The 16590-nt window shown below is 37.4% G+C and overlaps 1 protein-coding gene across 1 annotated transcript in view; it reads right to left on the bottom strand.

Moving 5' to 3' along the window:
* Positions 1-9317, bottom strand: part of PDZRN4 (PDZ domain containing ring finger 4) — a 390048-nt gene extending 380731 nt beyond the window's left edge. Inside the window, exons 1-3 of the mRNA XM_055248206.2 lie at positions 8526-9317; positions 6109-6195; positions 3452-3559 (exon numbers count right to left, since the gene is read on the bottom strand). Coding sequence (XP_055104181.2) covers positions 3452-3559; positions 6109-6195; positions 8526-9173 — 843 coding nt within the window. The 5' untranslated portion in view covers positions 9174-9317. The remainder of the gene's footprint in view (positions 1-3451; positions 3560-6108; positions 6196-8525) is intronic.
* Positions 9318-16590: the final 7273 nt, after the last annotated feature.

Here is a 16590-nt window from a genome sequence, read left to right as displayed (position 1 = left end):
GGCGTATGTGAATTTCTGGGATGTTTCAAAATGTCTTCAACAATATCTTCTGCCTTTTCAGTCTCTAGTGATATTTTGACACCTAGTGTAACTCAAATATCACAACTGAGTTTTTAAAATCTACAAGCATAAATAGTTTAACAAATATGGATGTGGAAATAGCTAGAAACTGGTTAACATAGTTGCTTGTGGAGACTGACTCCAAAAATTAACTTGCCTTATATTATGTGAAAAATATGACATAGATTTACCTCATGACAGTAATTTTTTATTCTTTTATTATTCTTGAATTCTATCAATAGAATGCAAATATTAAAAAATAATACATGTTACTAGCCTTTGTTGAACTGTGCAAAACTATTATAACTAATATATTTATTAGAGTTTACAAAATCTTTTTAACCATCAACAGAACAAAACCTTTAACATATCTACTTCCTCTTCATGTGAATAACTTTGGAAAATTTTGTTATTTTTTAAAAACAATTCATAAACTTGTATGTGTGCTTCAAGCAATTAGCTACACAAAATATTTTTGAGCACATCTTGACTATATATAAACCATAGAATCTCTTATTTTTATTTTTTATTTCAGTTATATACCAGTAAATTCAAAGCATTTAGTAATGTGTCAGACTGTGCATAAGTCATATGGATAATTTTATAATATATGAACTAGTTTGTACCCTTTACACTGTTAACAAACTTATTTGTTGCACCAGGTTTAAATCAGCATGACCACTTGAAATTCAAAAATTGATCCATTAAATTTGTTCAACGAACAAATCATTGATCACAAAACAGAAAATAAATTATCTTTTCTTTAAAAATCTGTTTTAAAATATGCATCTGCACATTTTAAATTGATAGATTTCTTCTCAATTTCCCACTAGCTAAAAACTGCTTAAAGTTGATTGATATCATAATGACAGAGAAACTAAAATAATGGATAAGCATCAAATATTTCTAACTTTAATGATTACATAAGGATCTTTTACAACACACACATATGCACAAGAAAAAACACACTTCTTGTTTAACTAGATATTAAAGTCGCACAAATATCTGTTCACTCAAAAAGCTGATAGCATCACTGAACAAATAAGCAAGAGCAATTTATTTCTAATAATCTTCTTTCTAAAATATTTCATGCTATTTAACAGACAACATTCTAGAAATATGCACATCATCTAAGCCATTTCTTAACTGCAAATGTGGTCACACTGATCCATTCTAGAACTATAGCATATATACATAAAATCACTGTACCCTGGTATAAAAGACACATTGAAAAATCTATATCATTGAGACAAATTTCAAGCTCTAGTCATTAACTGCTAATATATGCAAATGAAAGTGAATAATAATAACGCAGCTAGTTAAATTTCATTTGAATTTCTATGGTTGATCTCCTTACTTTTTATCTTCCAGGGTTTAAATAGGGTTAATTTGACATATATTAGTAACAGTACTATATAGGTGTCTGGATGCACTTGATTTTTCAACCGTAGTTTTATAAAATTACCTCTTTAAAAAAACCAATAGGTTTGTAACCAAATTGTTGTATGACAATATAAAAAATTATTTTTCGTTTCTAATGTAACATTAATGAAGCATACATAATATTGTCATCTAGCTAGAATAAGTTATTTTTTAAATTGCTAATAGGTATTTCTGTTGTGTCTATGTGTTTGTGTGTGTGTAACAATATATGTATTCAGTTCCATCAGTTCTTCTAATAATATCAAATGTAGGAATTTATTTTCCATTGGTAACTGGACAACTTAATATGTTTTTGAGATAATGCAGAAAGTAATAGGGACCATCTTCTGTTTAAAGTATGTTGCCCTTTAGATCATACTGTGCACATTCTAACTTTAGAAGCTACAGTATATGAATGTTTCCACTAGACAAATTGTCAAGATGAACTGGATAGCAACAGCGAAAGTAGGTCTGCACTTTCTTGGCAACAAAACTGGAAGAATAAAATCTTGATACAAGAGACCTCTTTAGATATAAATCAAGGGTTTTTTTTTTTGGCAAAAGATAACTCTTTTTTCTAAATTGTCTAGTCAGCTAATTTATAAATGTTGTGTTCTTTTTTTCCCAAAACAACAAACTATTGGCTCTTCTATATTCTTCACTCTTACTCCATGTCAATTCATTAAAAATTCAACTTTGTTTAGTGCACAGAGGATGAATGAAAATCTAAAACTTTATTCAAAATTTAACATAGAAAATCTGCCTCTATCCTGGTAGTTTACATAAATATTCAGAAAGATAGCACTAGTGAATATATAGCCTAGAGTGAACAGAATTTTTAAAAACAATAGTGGAGTCAAGTAAACCTTCCAAATTCCTATTTATACCTTTACTAATCCATTGGAAATAAACTCACTGATAAAAGTAACTTAACCATTTTTGGCAACAAAAAGTAATGTTATCTTAACCAGTTAATAAAATGTCAAAAGGACAGAGATGGCAGATGGCAGGGACATAAAATTTCATTATCATAACCCAATTTTACTAGCATATAGGCGCTCACTTTATCACTCCCGAATACAACAATACAGTTACAACATACAAAGAGTTCTCACCAGGTTTTCGCAACAAAGAGAAAAAAAGGTATTTCTCTTTTTCTTTCATATAAAAGATAATGACATGAACAAGGTAGCCATATTACACTAAGAAATATTATAGGTATTGTATAATTTATTCCAAACTCTACATATAAAATATTAATTACAAATTTAAAATATAGTCATAGTTCCTTATCAGAAATGTTCCTCAACAGAGACTTATCATCCTTTTTTGAAATGTTATAATAATTAATCCTTTAATAATCAAGCGACATCATAGCTCATGGGAAACACAAGTTATTAAAACAGAGGTATTCATTAACACATTTGGAAACTTCAGGTATTTTATCCTTTCATCACAATATCTAATGAATTACATAGCATCATAATAGAGTTTTGCATCTTTCTGGAGGCAGCGTCTTGCTCTGTTGCCTAGGCTAGAGAGCAGTGGCCTACACACAGCTCACCACAGCCTTGACCTCCTGGGTTTAACATCGAGTGATCCGCCCACCTCAGCCTCCTGAGTAGCTGGGACCATAGGTATGTGCCACCATGCCCAGCTAATTTTTTTGTTTTGTTTTTTGGTAGAGATGAAGTCTCACAATGTTGCCCAGTGAGGTCTCGAACTCCTGAGCTCAAGTGATGCTCCTGCCTCAGCCACCAAAAGTGCTGGGATTATAGGCATGAGCCACCTCTCCCAGTGACTTTTACATTTTTTGTAAGAAAGTAAAAACGATAACGCCTTTACTGCTACTAAGAATGTAACGTATATTCTAATAAGCACCACACCAAGGTAAAGTGGTAAGTTTGGAAACTTAAAATATCCAAATCTTTCTTGCATAGATCATACACAGGTTTTATCATTGTCTTACCTCAATGATTTTGTCATGAATCTCCAGGCCATCTGCTCTGTCAGCAGGTCCATTTTCTAAAATTTTTGAAACATAAATTCCTTCAGTCGATGTTCCTTCCTGATTATTCTATTTAAAAAAAATCGTTAGCAGAAGAAAGACGTAAGCAAAATATAAATATTATTAAGGACAATTTACCAAGTATAACATTACCAATCCTCTATAAACCTGCAACTCTCTTAGCTAGGGATTCGGCACGGAATTTTAACTTACTTAACACCAACTAGTCATTAATCAAGGTGGCAGTTTTAATGAATGAGTCCAGGGTCTCTGACAAGGTTATCTGTTTACTTCACATTTTTGAGTTCACATAAAAAGCTACGGGAAAGGGCATGTACAAGGTGAAATAAACTGGCTTTTAAGTATTATTTATAAAACATCTCACTTCTAAAGAGATACAGCAAGTAAAAGGGTGATAAGGTTAAAGAAGGAAAAAAACATATATCTGGTTCCCACTGTATAACTGGTTTGAGATGTGGTAGAGTTTTGAAATGTAATTTAGCTTTTTGATGTGACAGATTTAGAAACATAGCTCTAGTTGTGTCTATTCACAGGAGACACTGGTAGCTTACTCAAGTGTAAAATCCCAAAAGATCACATCTGAACTTCAAGGGAACCTATGCAAAAGGGAACCCATGCAAAGCTCATCGTTACATATTTCCAGGTGCAATGTGACTCATGATTAGTTAAACCTCAAACATAGCCAATATGGTAAAAATAGGACATTTTAGCCAGTCACAAGAAGCCAAAGCTTATTTAGGGGAAAATATCCAACATCCTATAATAATACATCATATAATTTTAAATGTCATTTGACTTCATGACAGGTTAAATAAAATTATTTCTCTTTAGCTGTCCTTATCATGAATTTTAAGAGACTTTTTAAAAAGGCCCAATGTCATCTAAATGTCAAATACCAAAATAGAATCTATAAAAATATTCCTTAGGGAAAATGATAACGAAAATGCTATGATGAAAAGGCTTTCATCTTAATAAATGAGGACTGTTTTAAAAAGAGAAGCACAGCAGTCATTAGTTGCTAGGTTTTCAAAATACTAAACACAGGGAAGAAATATGTCACTGCCATCCTTACCTAAACAGAGCATATGGCCAACAATACTAAGACATTTTCCTTGGACAACATTTGAAATGCATGATGCAAAAATTTCATGGCAGTTTATTGAGAAAAATTAAAGAACATCATCTTTTAAAACGTAACCACCTTTTTCCAGTTACGGTGAAAATTAAGTTGACACAGGAATTCAAGGATATAAAAGAACTTTGCAACTACAGTATATTCTGTAAGTTTAAACAATGCATTTTGAAAACAATTGACATCAACATGGAGAATATTATTCATGCAATCCAACAAAGAACTTGGTTTGGGGAGCCAAAAATATTTCTAATCAACTGTCTTTCTTTAACATGGTGCTTCCTATTGAAATCAATCATCCCTTATTTCAACTGTTCATTCATTCACTCAATATGTATTATTTTCTTCCTAGTCTGTATTAGCATCTTCAAACTGAGTAATTTCACTTAATAAATAGGTTTAAGCAGGCAATACAATTGCCTAATATTATCAAATAGAAATTGCCTACACATGGTATTGTGAAATAGGTTTTTTCAAGAAGTTTGCCAAAAGGACAATATAATTTAGATAAAATGTGAAATGTACTTTCCTTTTCTTCTTTTAAAGTAGCAAAGAGAACCAAGTTTGCTAGCTGTTGTTTTTTGTTTTTCTCAAAAATAAAGGCCGGGTGCAGTGGCTCAAGCCTGTAATCCCAGCACTTTGGGAGATGAGGCAGGTGGATCACTTGAGATTAGGAGTTCGAGACCAGCTTTGCCAACATTTTGTATTTTCTCTGCTACAAATACAAAAATTAGCTGGGCGTGGTGGAACACGCCTGTAATCCCAGCTACTCGGGAGGTTGAGGCAGGATATCACTTGAACTGGAGGCAGTGGTTGCATTGAGCCGAGATCATGCTACTGCACTCCAGCCTGGGCTGCAGAGTGATACTCCATCTCAAAAAAAAAAAATTTTAAAAAATTAAAATAAAATAAAATCAGGTCCAGGCATGATGGCTCACACCTGTAATCCTAGCACTTTGGGAGACCGTGGCTGGTGGATCACTTGGGGTGAGGAGTGTGAAACCAGCCTGGCCAACATGGTGAAACCCTATCTCTACTAAAAATACAAAAAATTAGCCGGTCGTGGTGGCGGGCGCCTGTAATCCCAGTTATTTGGGAGGCTGAGGCAGGAGAATCACTTGAACCTAGGAGGCAGAGGTTGCAGTGAGCTGAGATCGTGCCACTGCACTCCAGCCTGGGCAACAGAGCAAGACTCTGTCTCAGACAAACAAACAAAGAAAATAAATAAATAAATAAATAAATAAATAAATAAATAAATAAATAAAATGTGGGTATGTACTGGAATATTTGCATTAAGAAATCTGATATTTGATCACAAGCATAATTTTAAAGATTAAACCACTTGTTTTTCTTACTCAAAATCCACAAACAAAAGCTAAGTCCTCTATTATTTTATAAGCAACGAGTAATGCTTATTAATGCTTATTTTATAAGTAATGAGTAATGCATTAACAAGGTGTTTTACCTGATTTGGTCGACCTCCTATAATATTGAATCCCAAAGTGTCATTTTCTCTTTCTAACACAATAGTGAATGGCTTATGTTCTCCATCCTAGAAAAAAATGTATAAAATGACTAGGTAAAAATACAAAAGAAAAATAAATCCTACAATAAGTTTTTATGTACCGTAAGTTAACTGACATGTGAAAAGAGGAAAACTTTAAAATTAAAGATGGTTGAATGTGCAGAAGGTTGACATTTTCCTATACTTACTTTGCAAGTATGTATTTGAAAAAGAACAACTGTGCATGTGAGGGGAAAAAACCCTATTTTCAAAAATTACTAAATGGCTTTGCATTTTGAGACAGGCAGCTCTTTTATCCTAATACAGTATCTAAATCTGATTTCACTGTAATTGAAAACAGATTTCTGGTTAAACCTTGGAGGTATCTTTATTTTTCCCTCCATTACAGAAAAGTAAAATATAAATTATCAATAGTGTAAAATTTTTATTTTGTAAAGTCTCAAGCAATTTAAGAAACACTGGAACTATTTATAAATTTTAGTCATTCATGTTGCTGTTGTAATGCAGGATCTGTTAGGCTACTGTAGTCCTAATTTTAAATAATATTTCTATTTGGTTTTGCATAATTCCTGCAGAATAAAAAAATAAGGGTTTGTGCCAGGTAAAGTAGTATGTATTTTTTCCTGCTGGTCAAATAATAGTAAAACAAATACGAATTATAGCTACAATGTTTATTAGTAAAGACTAACTTAAACATAGGATGAATTAGTGCTGGACTAGGTGGGTTTATTCATGGTTATAGATGTTATTAACCTTTACTTGGAAACTATTTCTGAATGATAAATTCCATATGCATCATCATCACTACTATCAGCATCACGATATTTTCCCAGGAGCTTTTCCCAGGCAATGCGCAGAGCAACCCCTACTGGTAGTAGAAAAACATTTCTGAGGAACACATAGAAGGTTTTGGCTAGTCTGCAAATCACGGGCAGTTTTTCTCACTTCTCAGAATCATAGCTTGACTTGTTGCATGGACTTTTCTGTAATATTATTCTAGCTGTTGCCCCTTTCCTTCAACCATTGGTTTCCTACGACCTTGAAACCTGGACTGGTAATACAAAGCTTCTATCTGTGCTTTTCCCTGGGTCCTCCCATTTTGTAAATTTACCTGTATATATGCATATATGTATATGCATATATGAACTAGAGAAATAATCCTTGAAACCGGTCGTTTAATACACCGTGTGCTTCCATTCATCAAGGTAGAAACATTTTAGTCCCTCTCACTTCAATTTTCTCTTTTAGGTTCAAGACGGGCGCTTCTAAACTCAGTGCCTGAGTTAGAGGCAGTGTGGAGCAGCCAGTCCCAAATGGGAATCTTTCTGGGTTGCTCCTCCCCGAGAGTCCTGAAGAATGAAAACAGCTCCTTGAATGGAGCGCAAATTCTGCTAAATCCCTGCTCACCATGGCAGCGACCAACAATGTCAAACACTGTGCAGAAGTCCTCCAGGAGAGAAGTAACAGCTTTATAAACAAGCCTCTTCACACGGGGTGCTGCAAAGAGGCTTGTTTATTCGGTCTGAAAGCGGGCGGGCGGACCAGGAGCGCAGTTCGGGGCCAGCAGCTTAGACAAAGAAGGGAAACAGCTGCTGCCTGGGGGCTCGCAGGGCAGGTCTGACCACGGATGGAGGTTCTCGGACTGGACTTCCCAGGTCGCACACACACAATCTCAATCTCTCTCTCTCTCCACTAATAATGAGATCCCGAGGCAAGGAAGGCTTATTTAGGGAAAGTCAGAGTGATGAAAAGAACTCTGCAAGTCTAAGAAACCCCATCTCTCAACTCCTGAGGCTGTCCTGGCCCCGACGTGCCTCACAATCCCCAACTTCATAGAAGGCAGTTGATTCAGGCAGTGGCAGCGCAAGTGTCATCAACGCTGACACCAGTCCCAGGTGTGCGGCCGCCAGGGCCGCGGGGATGCTGGCGGCCACGGGAGAGGAAAGGCTGGGCGGGGAAAGTCTTTGCTTTCTGTCTTTCCTTCTCGGATTTGCTTCAGGCACGGGACAAGTGTTCCAAAAATAGGCAGAGACGGTGGGCAGGAGGGTGAAAGATGGAGAACGAGAGTCTGGATGGAAAATGAGTTTTCCCAATTCCTGCTTTCCCGGGGGAAAGTTAGAATCGAATCTGTTGAACTCTTTCCAATCGTAATATAATCAGAAAAGGGACAATCCTTAACTTCGATGCCAATCCATTCGTAAGATAATGACAGGAAAGTATGATCAGGGTGTGGATGCTTCCTGCTGCATAGTGAGGAAGGATGCCCAATTCCAAAGGAATCCTGAAGCGTCAGAAAGAACCGCTCCTCTTCCCACCCCAATCGACCATGCCCGCGGTGCCCACCCCCCTTTGCTTACCCTGCGGTGGCCGCCACCCAGGTCGCCGACGAAGTTGCAGACGTGAGCCATGTATTGGGTGAACTTCTCCTGGTACCTGCGCGCCGTGAGCTGCACCTCGCCCTGCAGCGCCCAGAGCTGCGCCAGCAGCGCCTTCTCGCGCCGCCTCCAGGAGAGGACCCGAGGCCCGGGTCCCCGCCCGCGGCCACAGCGGTCTCCCAGCGGCCCCCCGCGCGCGCCCCCGCCCCGGCCAGCCCTGGGTGCCTGACTGCAGCCCCCCCGCGCGGGCACCTCCCCACCGCCCAGCCCCGAAGCGCAGCCCCGGCCGCTGCGGAGGCGGCGGGCAGGGCCGAAGTCGCAGTGCTCGACGTGCGCCTCCAGCTCGTGCAGCCTGACGGAGTGGCCGCAGCCGCGGGCGCGGTAGTCGCACTGGACGCGCAGCTTCTGGATGAGGCTGCGCAGCGGCAGCACCCGGTACAGCTCGCCGGGCGCCAAGGGCTGGCACTGCAGCGGGCACCGGCGCCGCCGCACCGCCCAGGGCAGCAGGCAGCTGGCGCAGAAGACGTGCCCGCAGGGCGTGCACAGGGGCTCTTCAAGCACCTGGCCGCACAGTTTGCACTCCAGAGCCGGATCCACGGCTTCTGCGAAGCGCTCCAGGGCAAAGCCCATGTTAGGGATGGGGAAGAAAGGGGGAGCGAAAGCAGAGTCCCTCTTCTCCGAGCCCCCCTGCCTTCCCCGGGCCCCCGCTGAGGCAGCCGTCTCGCGGAGGCGGCAGTGGCTAGTCGGAGGGAGGTGGCGGGTGGGAGGTGTGATCTCAGAGTTTGTTTGGCTTGAAGTTTTCAGGCTCTTGCTAGGTCCCCTGACTTCGCCCGTATTGACGCTAATAGAAGTAACCTCAAGAGATCCCCGCCTCCTTCGCTGCCCTCCGATTTATGTTCTTTCAAATTTTGGCCGCCCAGCTTACAATGGTCCTTGGGGACACTGTGTTCTCCTTTGCCTGAACAGTGAACTTCAAGCATCGAGGCGCCTCGCCCTGGGCAGGGCTGGTGATGGGTACAGCGCTAATGTTGAGAAACAACTTTTAAATTCACCAAAATGTAAGCTTGGGGAAAGCAGAATCTTTTTGTCCGTCTGGTTTTCCGCTGAATGCCCATGGCCCGCCCGGCGTCGAGTCTATCTCCAATATGTTTGAAATAGAAGCACTTTTGTTCTTTCACATCAAAACTACAAAATCAGAAGTTAGGAAACTGTGACCTTAGGAAATCACTATAAGGAAAATAACACTAGGAAATCCACAGAGCCAGGCTTCTCAAACCATGATCCATGAATCAGGTGAGTTAGAATGGCGCGATCCTTGACCCAGCATCAAATATGGGGAAAAAGTCAAGCGCCCGCCTCCGGAATCTGCCTTCTTAGAGAGCCCCTGAATAGCCATGCACGGCCTTCTCCCGAGTGAGGAAGCTGGGATTCTGAGTCTGACTCCAGGTTCAGTTGCCACAGCATCCATCTTCTACTTCCATGGGCGTTTTACTACTGGGGACCGGAATGTGATCATTTGGGAACCTGGAAGGGAGAATTACAGGGAAGGATGATGAAAGAAAGCTGTGAAATAACATATAAATAAAATCTTAGTGGCTGCTTCCTTCTACTTACCCTAAATGAACCCTTTGAATCCAAATTGCCTCCCCTCCTAGTTTGACTCTTCAAATTGTGTAGCATGACAAGCCATCCTGAATACACGCAGTAGGGCATCATTCCAAACCCTTCTTACTCCACTTCCTTTATCATCTTCTGAACCTTAGAAATGCAGGTTGCATATCACTTACTGCCATTATCCTGAAGCTGCCACCAGATGCTTGGGTGGGTTTTATAAATTAATCATTGATGATTCCTTGCTGCCAATTGAGCCTTGTTCCTGGAAAGCTTGTAATTCTCTATGACACCAAATGGCATCAGTTGGAATTGACGAGAACAGCTCCAGACTTTGTCTTTTAAATCCTTGGAGCTAACTGAAGAATTAGCAAAGACTAATAATAGAGGCTAATAACCTTCTGAGCCTTCTTTCTGTTTGAAAGATGAGATTTTGTTAGTTGTTCAATAACCAGTGACGATTGGTGTGCTAGATGTTTGATATGCTTTTAAACTCTTTTTCAAAATAAGATGCTATATTTCTCATTTAATAATATAGATTCATATGTGATAAAGTAACATTTGCCACTATATTCCAAATTTCCCCCTCTCTTTTGACCTGTATTTCTACAAATAAATAGGCAAACAATAAATTTCTGATTAAATGAGAAATCATTTAACATTAACAGCATGAAAATATTTTTGTGAATTGAATAAACTGGAAATGCATATTCTAGAATTTATTAAAATACTTCTGGGCAGGAGAAATCTATTCCTTTTTTTAGCTGTAGAAAAAGTTGTGACTTACAGCTATAAACATTTATAATTATAACCATATATATACAGTTATAGCTATAGCTTGACATTTATTGGTTTTACAGTAAACACAATGACACTGGCAGCATTTTTAAAAGAGAGAGAAGAGATGGAATCCAAAAATATTCTACTGAGACATGAGACTGTTAGGACCATGAGACTTCAGTTACTTGGGAAAAAAAGTTCATATGATGTCCTTGGTATACCCATGCAATTCCTATAGCAAAAGTAAGGAGCATGAGCAAATTATGGTATGACTAATTCCAGGATGCATAACATTTTTATTATTAAAGAAAAGCAGACATCAAAAACATTGTCCACAGAGAATAGCATGTTCAAAAATGAGGGCTTGCAAAGTGAAACTGAGTAATGAAATAGGCCAAACAGAACAGGAAAATCTTGTACGTAATAAAATAAAAGCCTAAGCACTTCCAAAAGAGCTAAGTATAAGGAAAGAACATGACAAGAATTGAACTCTAAGGGAATGGACACACCCAAGTGAACCTCATAAACTTTTGCCATCTGGAAACATTGTGGCATAAGTCTGTGACATCATTGAGTCAGATAGTCTCATTTCACTTCCCAGACTGTAAAATATTTTTCTATATATTAGCAAAATTGTAATATCACTGAAAAGCTTGAGTGAGCTAGGAATATGGAGCCTAATTAAATGGAAGTAATTAGCTTGGGTAAACAAAGAAAGCACTTGAAATGAGTTTAATATATGCACAAATATTTCAGCAAAATAGAGCCAGTAATATTTAGATGCTTTTTGGCAAATTAGACAAATTAACACCTTGCATCTTTAGCTTGGGCATACCCTTATGTTTTCACTGATCATAATTTTCTATCATCTAAACATCCCTGGATAGTGAAAATTGCAGGCTGAATACTAACACTTGGGGAAAAGCTGAAAGGAAAGCCACTGTCTTCTTGTTGGGCAAGGCCAGCTTCTAGCTGTGCATTGTAGCCAAAACCAAGCCTGTTACATTTCTCATAACCTTTCGTTCATCCTGGACCTGAGAACGTGCTTTGCCAACCGAGAAACAAAGGAAAGACTACGAATTCACTTAGCTTATTTCCAAGCCAAGAATCATGGCTTGATTCAAATTATCTTTAAGCAGCAGTTTGGAAAGCCGAGGCAGGTGGATCACTTGAGGCTGGGACTTTGAAACCAGCCTGGCCAACTTGGTGAAACCCCGTCTCTACTAAAAATATATTAAAAATAATTAGCCGGGCATGGTGGCAGGTGCCTATAATCCCAGCTACTCAGGAGGCTGAGGCAGGAGAATTGCTTGAACCTGGGAGTTGGAGGTTGCAGTGAGCCGAGATCACATCATTGCACTCCAGCCTGGGCAACAAGAGTGAAACTCCACCTCAAGGAAAAAATAAATAAATAAAATAAAATCTTTAAGCAATCAGTAGTTGGTTGAGTATTTTCAGCTTAGTAACTAGTTTTTGCCTTCATCTGCTATCAGCAGTCATATATTCATGAAAAGATATTAAAACATTAACTTGCTAAATTATTTGGGCCAATTCCTAGTACAGTAATGAAACTGGGATGTGCCTTGGGTGTTTCCAGTGAGAAGAGGCAGGGTTCCATCCCAGCTGTGAGTCATGCCTACTTCCAAGAATGAATCTAGGAGGTATTGGTTGTTGAGTCAAATGCTAAAAGTCCCAAAATAAAATACTGTATTCTAAGACTCAAAAATGATGAATGGAGAGGTAAAATGTGAAAGAGAAACATTTTTTTCACCTCATGCACAGATAATGCTTTGTCAAAACCAACTCATTTGTGACTCTTTTTCATGTTTTATGCATTTAATTAGGGGCCATGAAGTTGGAAAGGTTGGGGGAATTTTTCAAAGAATAGGACCTTAAACATTTATTTTATATATGTTCATATAGCATAAGTTAGTACTTTATATATAACAATAGTTTTTCAATTCTCTATTATATAAACTTTCTCATAAAGAAAATTTCATTATCAATATTTTTCTTTTCTCAATTCCCTGGTCATTTATCATAAATTAGTACTATTTCTATAATTATCCCAAGTGCTCTAAATATAATCTGTAACTATGTAAAATTACTCTGGTAGCTGAGGCAAAAGTACTTAGCCACTTTAGGTCAAAATAGTTCCTGCGGAATACATTCATCTGTGTTGAAGTTAACAGACTTTGTTCTTATCTTGATAATTTTTCCATCATAATCTGGGATCAGATTTGCACCTAGTAGCATAAATGATTATGTTTGTAATGCATGAGATAATAACAAGATCACTTTGACAGTATGGGAAAATTCCAAACTTGATAAAAACAATAAAAGATACTTTGAAGTTGAGTTAGTTGAAAGTTTATTAAAAATGAGGCAGATTTTTTTTTTTACAAAAGTAGGCTGATAACATATTATGTTAGAGAAGCGATACATTTTGGATATGTTTTACTCTGAATTATACATAATCAGTTAAATCCAGAGAACACAGAGCAGTATCAATTCTTATAATTCCTGCCTGTTGGCACATAATCCATTAGGAGTTATTTGCTATTATCTTGCTTTCCTGCTATCTTTGGCAAAATGTAGTTGGAAGGGGTATTATGACAGTACAGAATGCCATTTTTAAGAGGAATAAAGTAATTTGAATAAAACTATTATATACACCAAAATTGAGTAAATAATTTACAATAATTGTGCAGTCTCTGCAGGAATGAATTATCAGACACAGCAGAATGAGGAATTTGGAAAATCAAATTAAAGTGAGGTATTAAATTAAAAATTGTGACAACTTTCAATTAGATTACAGACTGATTCTTCTAAAGTCACCCAGACATTAGGAAGGGTACTATTACTCTATTTAAGAAGGGACTATTGTGAGAGATGGTTTATAGAGAAAAATAGATTAATTCTGCATTTAGTTAACTTTAATTTTATGTTATAACTTGTGGGTCATAGTCACTGACAAAGAGAGATGGTATAAAAAATAAACACAAGCTAATATATAATAACTCTTACTATGTGACAGCCACAGCACTACATTCCTTACATACACAATCTCATTGAAATCTTCCAATGACGATTTTGAGTGGGTACTATTATTGTTCCCATAACTTGACCAACTTCACCCAAATCAAAAGTGTCAGATCCTAGGCTTAAACTAAGATCAGCCTCACTAAAGAACTCAGACTCTTAAACGTTATATTGTATTGGCTTGTTTTTCTTACACTTGCCATTGGGTTATTTTAGAATAAAATATGCTATCGAACGTAATATGTGAATGGATGCTGTAGTTATTTGCATTCATTTGATTCCAATGTTTAAAAGCTCTCTTTTTGTTTTGCTTCCTCTGATGAGGGAAGTTCCAAGGTCATGTTTGTTAGAGGCCTTTGAATAGTTTATGCAAATGAGAATATTGATTAACTGTTCTATGCAATACCAATAACCAATATGGCTATTTTAGACCATTTTCTTCCACATAACTGGTTTTAAATAGCTGAAAGTTTTCTATGTAATAAACCAATTGCATATGTTCTTTAAGTTTTGTCATAATAAATCAATCACTATATATTTTGGTCAAACTCTTTGTGCTTAGTTCAATAAAAATTTTCTGTAGTAATACTTTTCTGGATGTTTCTGCAAAATTACAGCAATTTTCACAGAATTTTGAGATGTGAGCTCATTAAGTCAGCTTGTTGCTTAGTGGAAGAAAAGAAATTATTTTGTTGATTGTCATTTTTTACTTTTTATTACAGTGATGTGGAAACCATAATCTAAAACCAATGTAACTAGGGTTTGAAGACAAAAGCAGGAAAAATATCACCGATCTCATTTACTATCAGTATTTCTTTGGGCTTCTGAAGCCACTTGTTTGCTCATTTATCCCAAACTCAGAGGAAATCTATACATAATTAATATTATATATTAATAATTTATTACATGAAAATATAATTTTAAAAAATAATGGATACTGGAAATTCCACATGGAAACTCTGTTGACTAGAATGATGTCTAAGAAACAAAGACATGCTTCTGCCATGATTTGTTCTGCCGTGCCATAGATTTGACATAAATTATTTAATTTCAGTATAATCTCATCTATAAAATGAAATCATTGACACCTGTATCATCCTACCTCCTGGAAATCTTGAAAGAATAAATAAACTGTGGTCTGAGAGAGAGTCTGTTATAATTTCTTTTACATTTGCTGAGGAAAGCTTTACTTCCAAAATGTGGTCAATTTTGGAATAGCTATGGTGTGGTGCTGAAAAGAATGTATATTCTGTGGTTTGGGGTGGAGAGTTCTGTAGATGTCTATTAGGTCCGCTTGGTGCAGTGCTGAGTTCAGTTCCTGGATATCCTTGTTAACTTTCTGTCTCTTTGATCAGGATTAAGAAGCTCACTCAAAACCGCTTAACTACATGGAAGCTGAACAACCTGCCCCTGAATGACTACTGGGTACATAACTAAATGAAGGCAGAGATAAAGATGTTCTTTGAAACCAACAAGATCAAAGACACAACATACCAGAATCTCTGGGACACATTCAAAGCAGTGTGTAGAGGGAAATTTATAGCACTAAATGCCCACAAGAGAAAGCAGGAAAGATCTAAAATTGACACCCTAACATCACAATTAAAAGAACTAGAGAAGCAAGAGCAAACACATTCAAAAGCTAGCAGAAGGCAAGAAATAACTAAGATCAGAACAGAACTGAAGGAAATAGAAAAAAATCTTCAAAAAACCCTTCAAAAAATCAATGAATCTAGGAGCTGGTTTTTTGAAAAGATCAACAAAATTGATAGACCGCTAGCAAGACTAATAAAGAAGAAAACAAAGAAGAATCAAATAGACTCAATAAAAAAGATAAAAGAGATATCACCACTGATCCCACAGAAATACAAACTACCATCAGAGAATACTATAAATACCTCTATGAAAATAAACTAGAAAATCTAGAAGAAATGGATAAATTCCTCGACACATACACCCTCCCAAGACTAACCCAGGAAGAAGTTGAATCTCTGAATAGACCAGTAACAGGCTCTGAAATTGAGGCAATACTTAATAGCTTACCAACCAAAAAAAGTCCAGGACCAGATGACTTCACAGCCGAATTCTACCAGAGATACAAGGAGGAGCTGGTACCATTCCTTCTGAAACTATTCCAATCAATAGAAAAAGAGGGAATCCTCCCTAACTTATGAGGCCAGCATTATCGTGATACCAAAACCTGGCAGAGACACAACAAAAAAAGACAATTTTAGACCAAGATCCCTGATGAACATTGATGCGAAAATCCTCAATAAAATACTGGCAAACCGAATCCAGCAGCACATCAAAAAGCTTATCCACCATGATCAAGTGGGCTATATCCCTGGGATGCAAGGCTGGTTCAACATACACAAATCAGTAAATATAATCCAGCATATAAACAGAACCAATGACAAAAACCACATGATTATATCAATAGATGCAGAAAAGGCCTTTGACAAAATTCAACAACACTTCATGCTAAAAACTCTCAATAAATTAGGTATTGATGGGACGTATCTCAGAATAATAAGAGCTATCTATGACAAACCCATAGCCAATATCATACTGAATGGGCAAAAACTGGAAGCATTCCTTTGAAAACTGGCACAAG

Source organism: Symphalangus syndactylus, chromosome 17, assembly GCF_028878055.3.
Source record: "Symphalangus syndactylus isolate Jambi chromosome 17, NHGRI_mSymSyn1-v2.1_pri, whole genome shotgun sequence".
Classification (NCBI taxonomy): Eukaryota; Metazoa; Chordata; class Mammalia; order Primates; family Hylobatidae; genus Symphalangus; species Symphalangus syndactylus.
The sequence above is the reverse complement of the archived record's forward strand: the minus strand, read 5'-3'. Positions and strand labels throughout refer to the sequence as shown.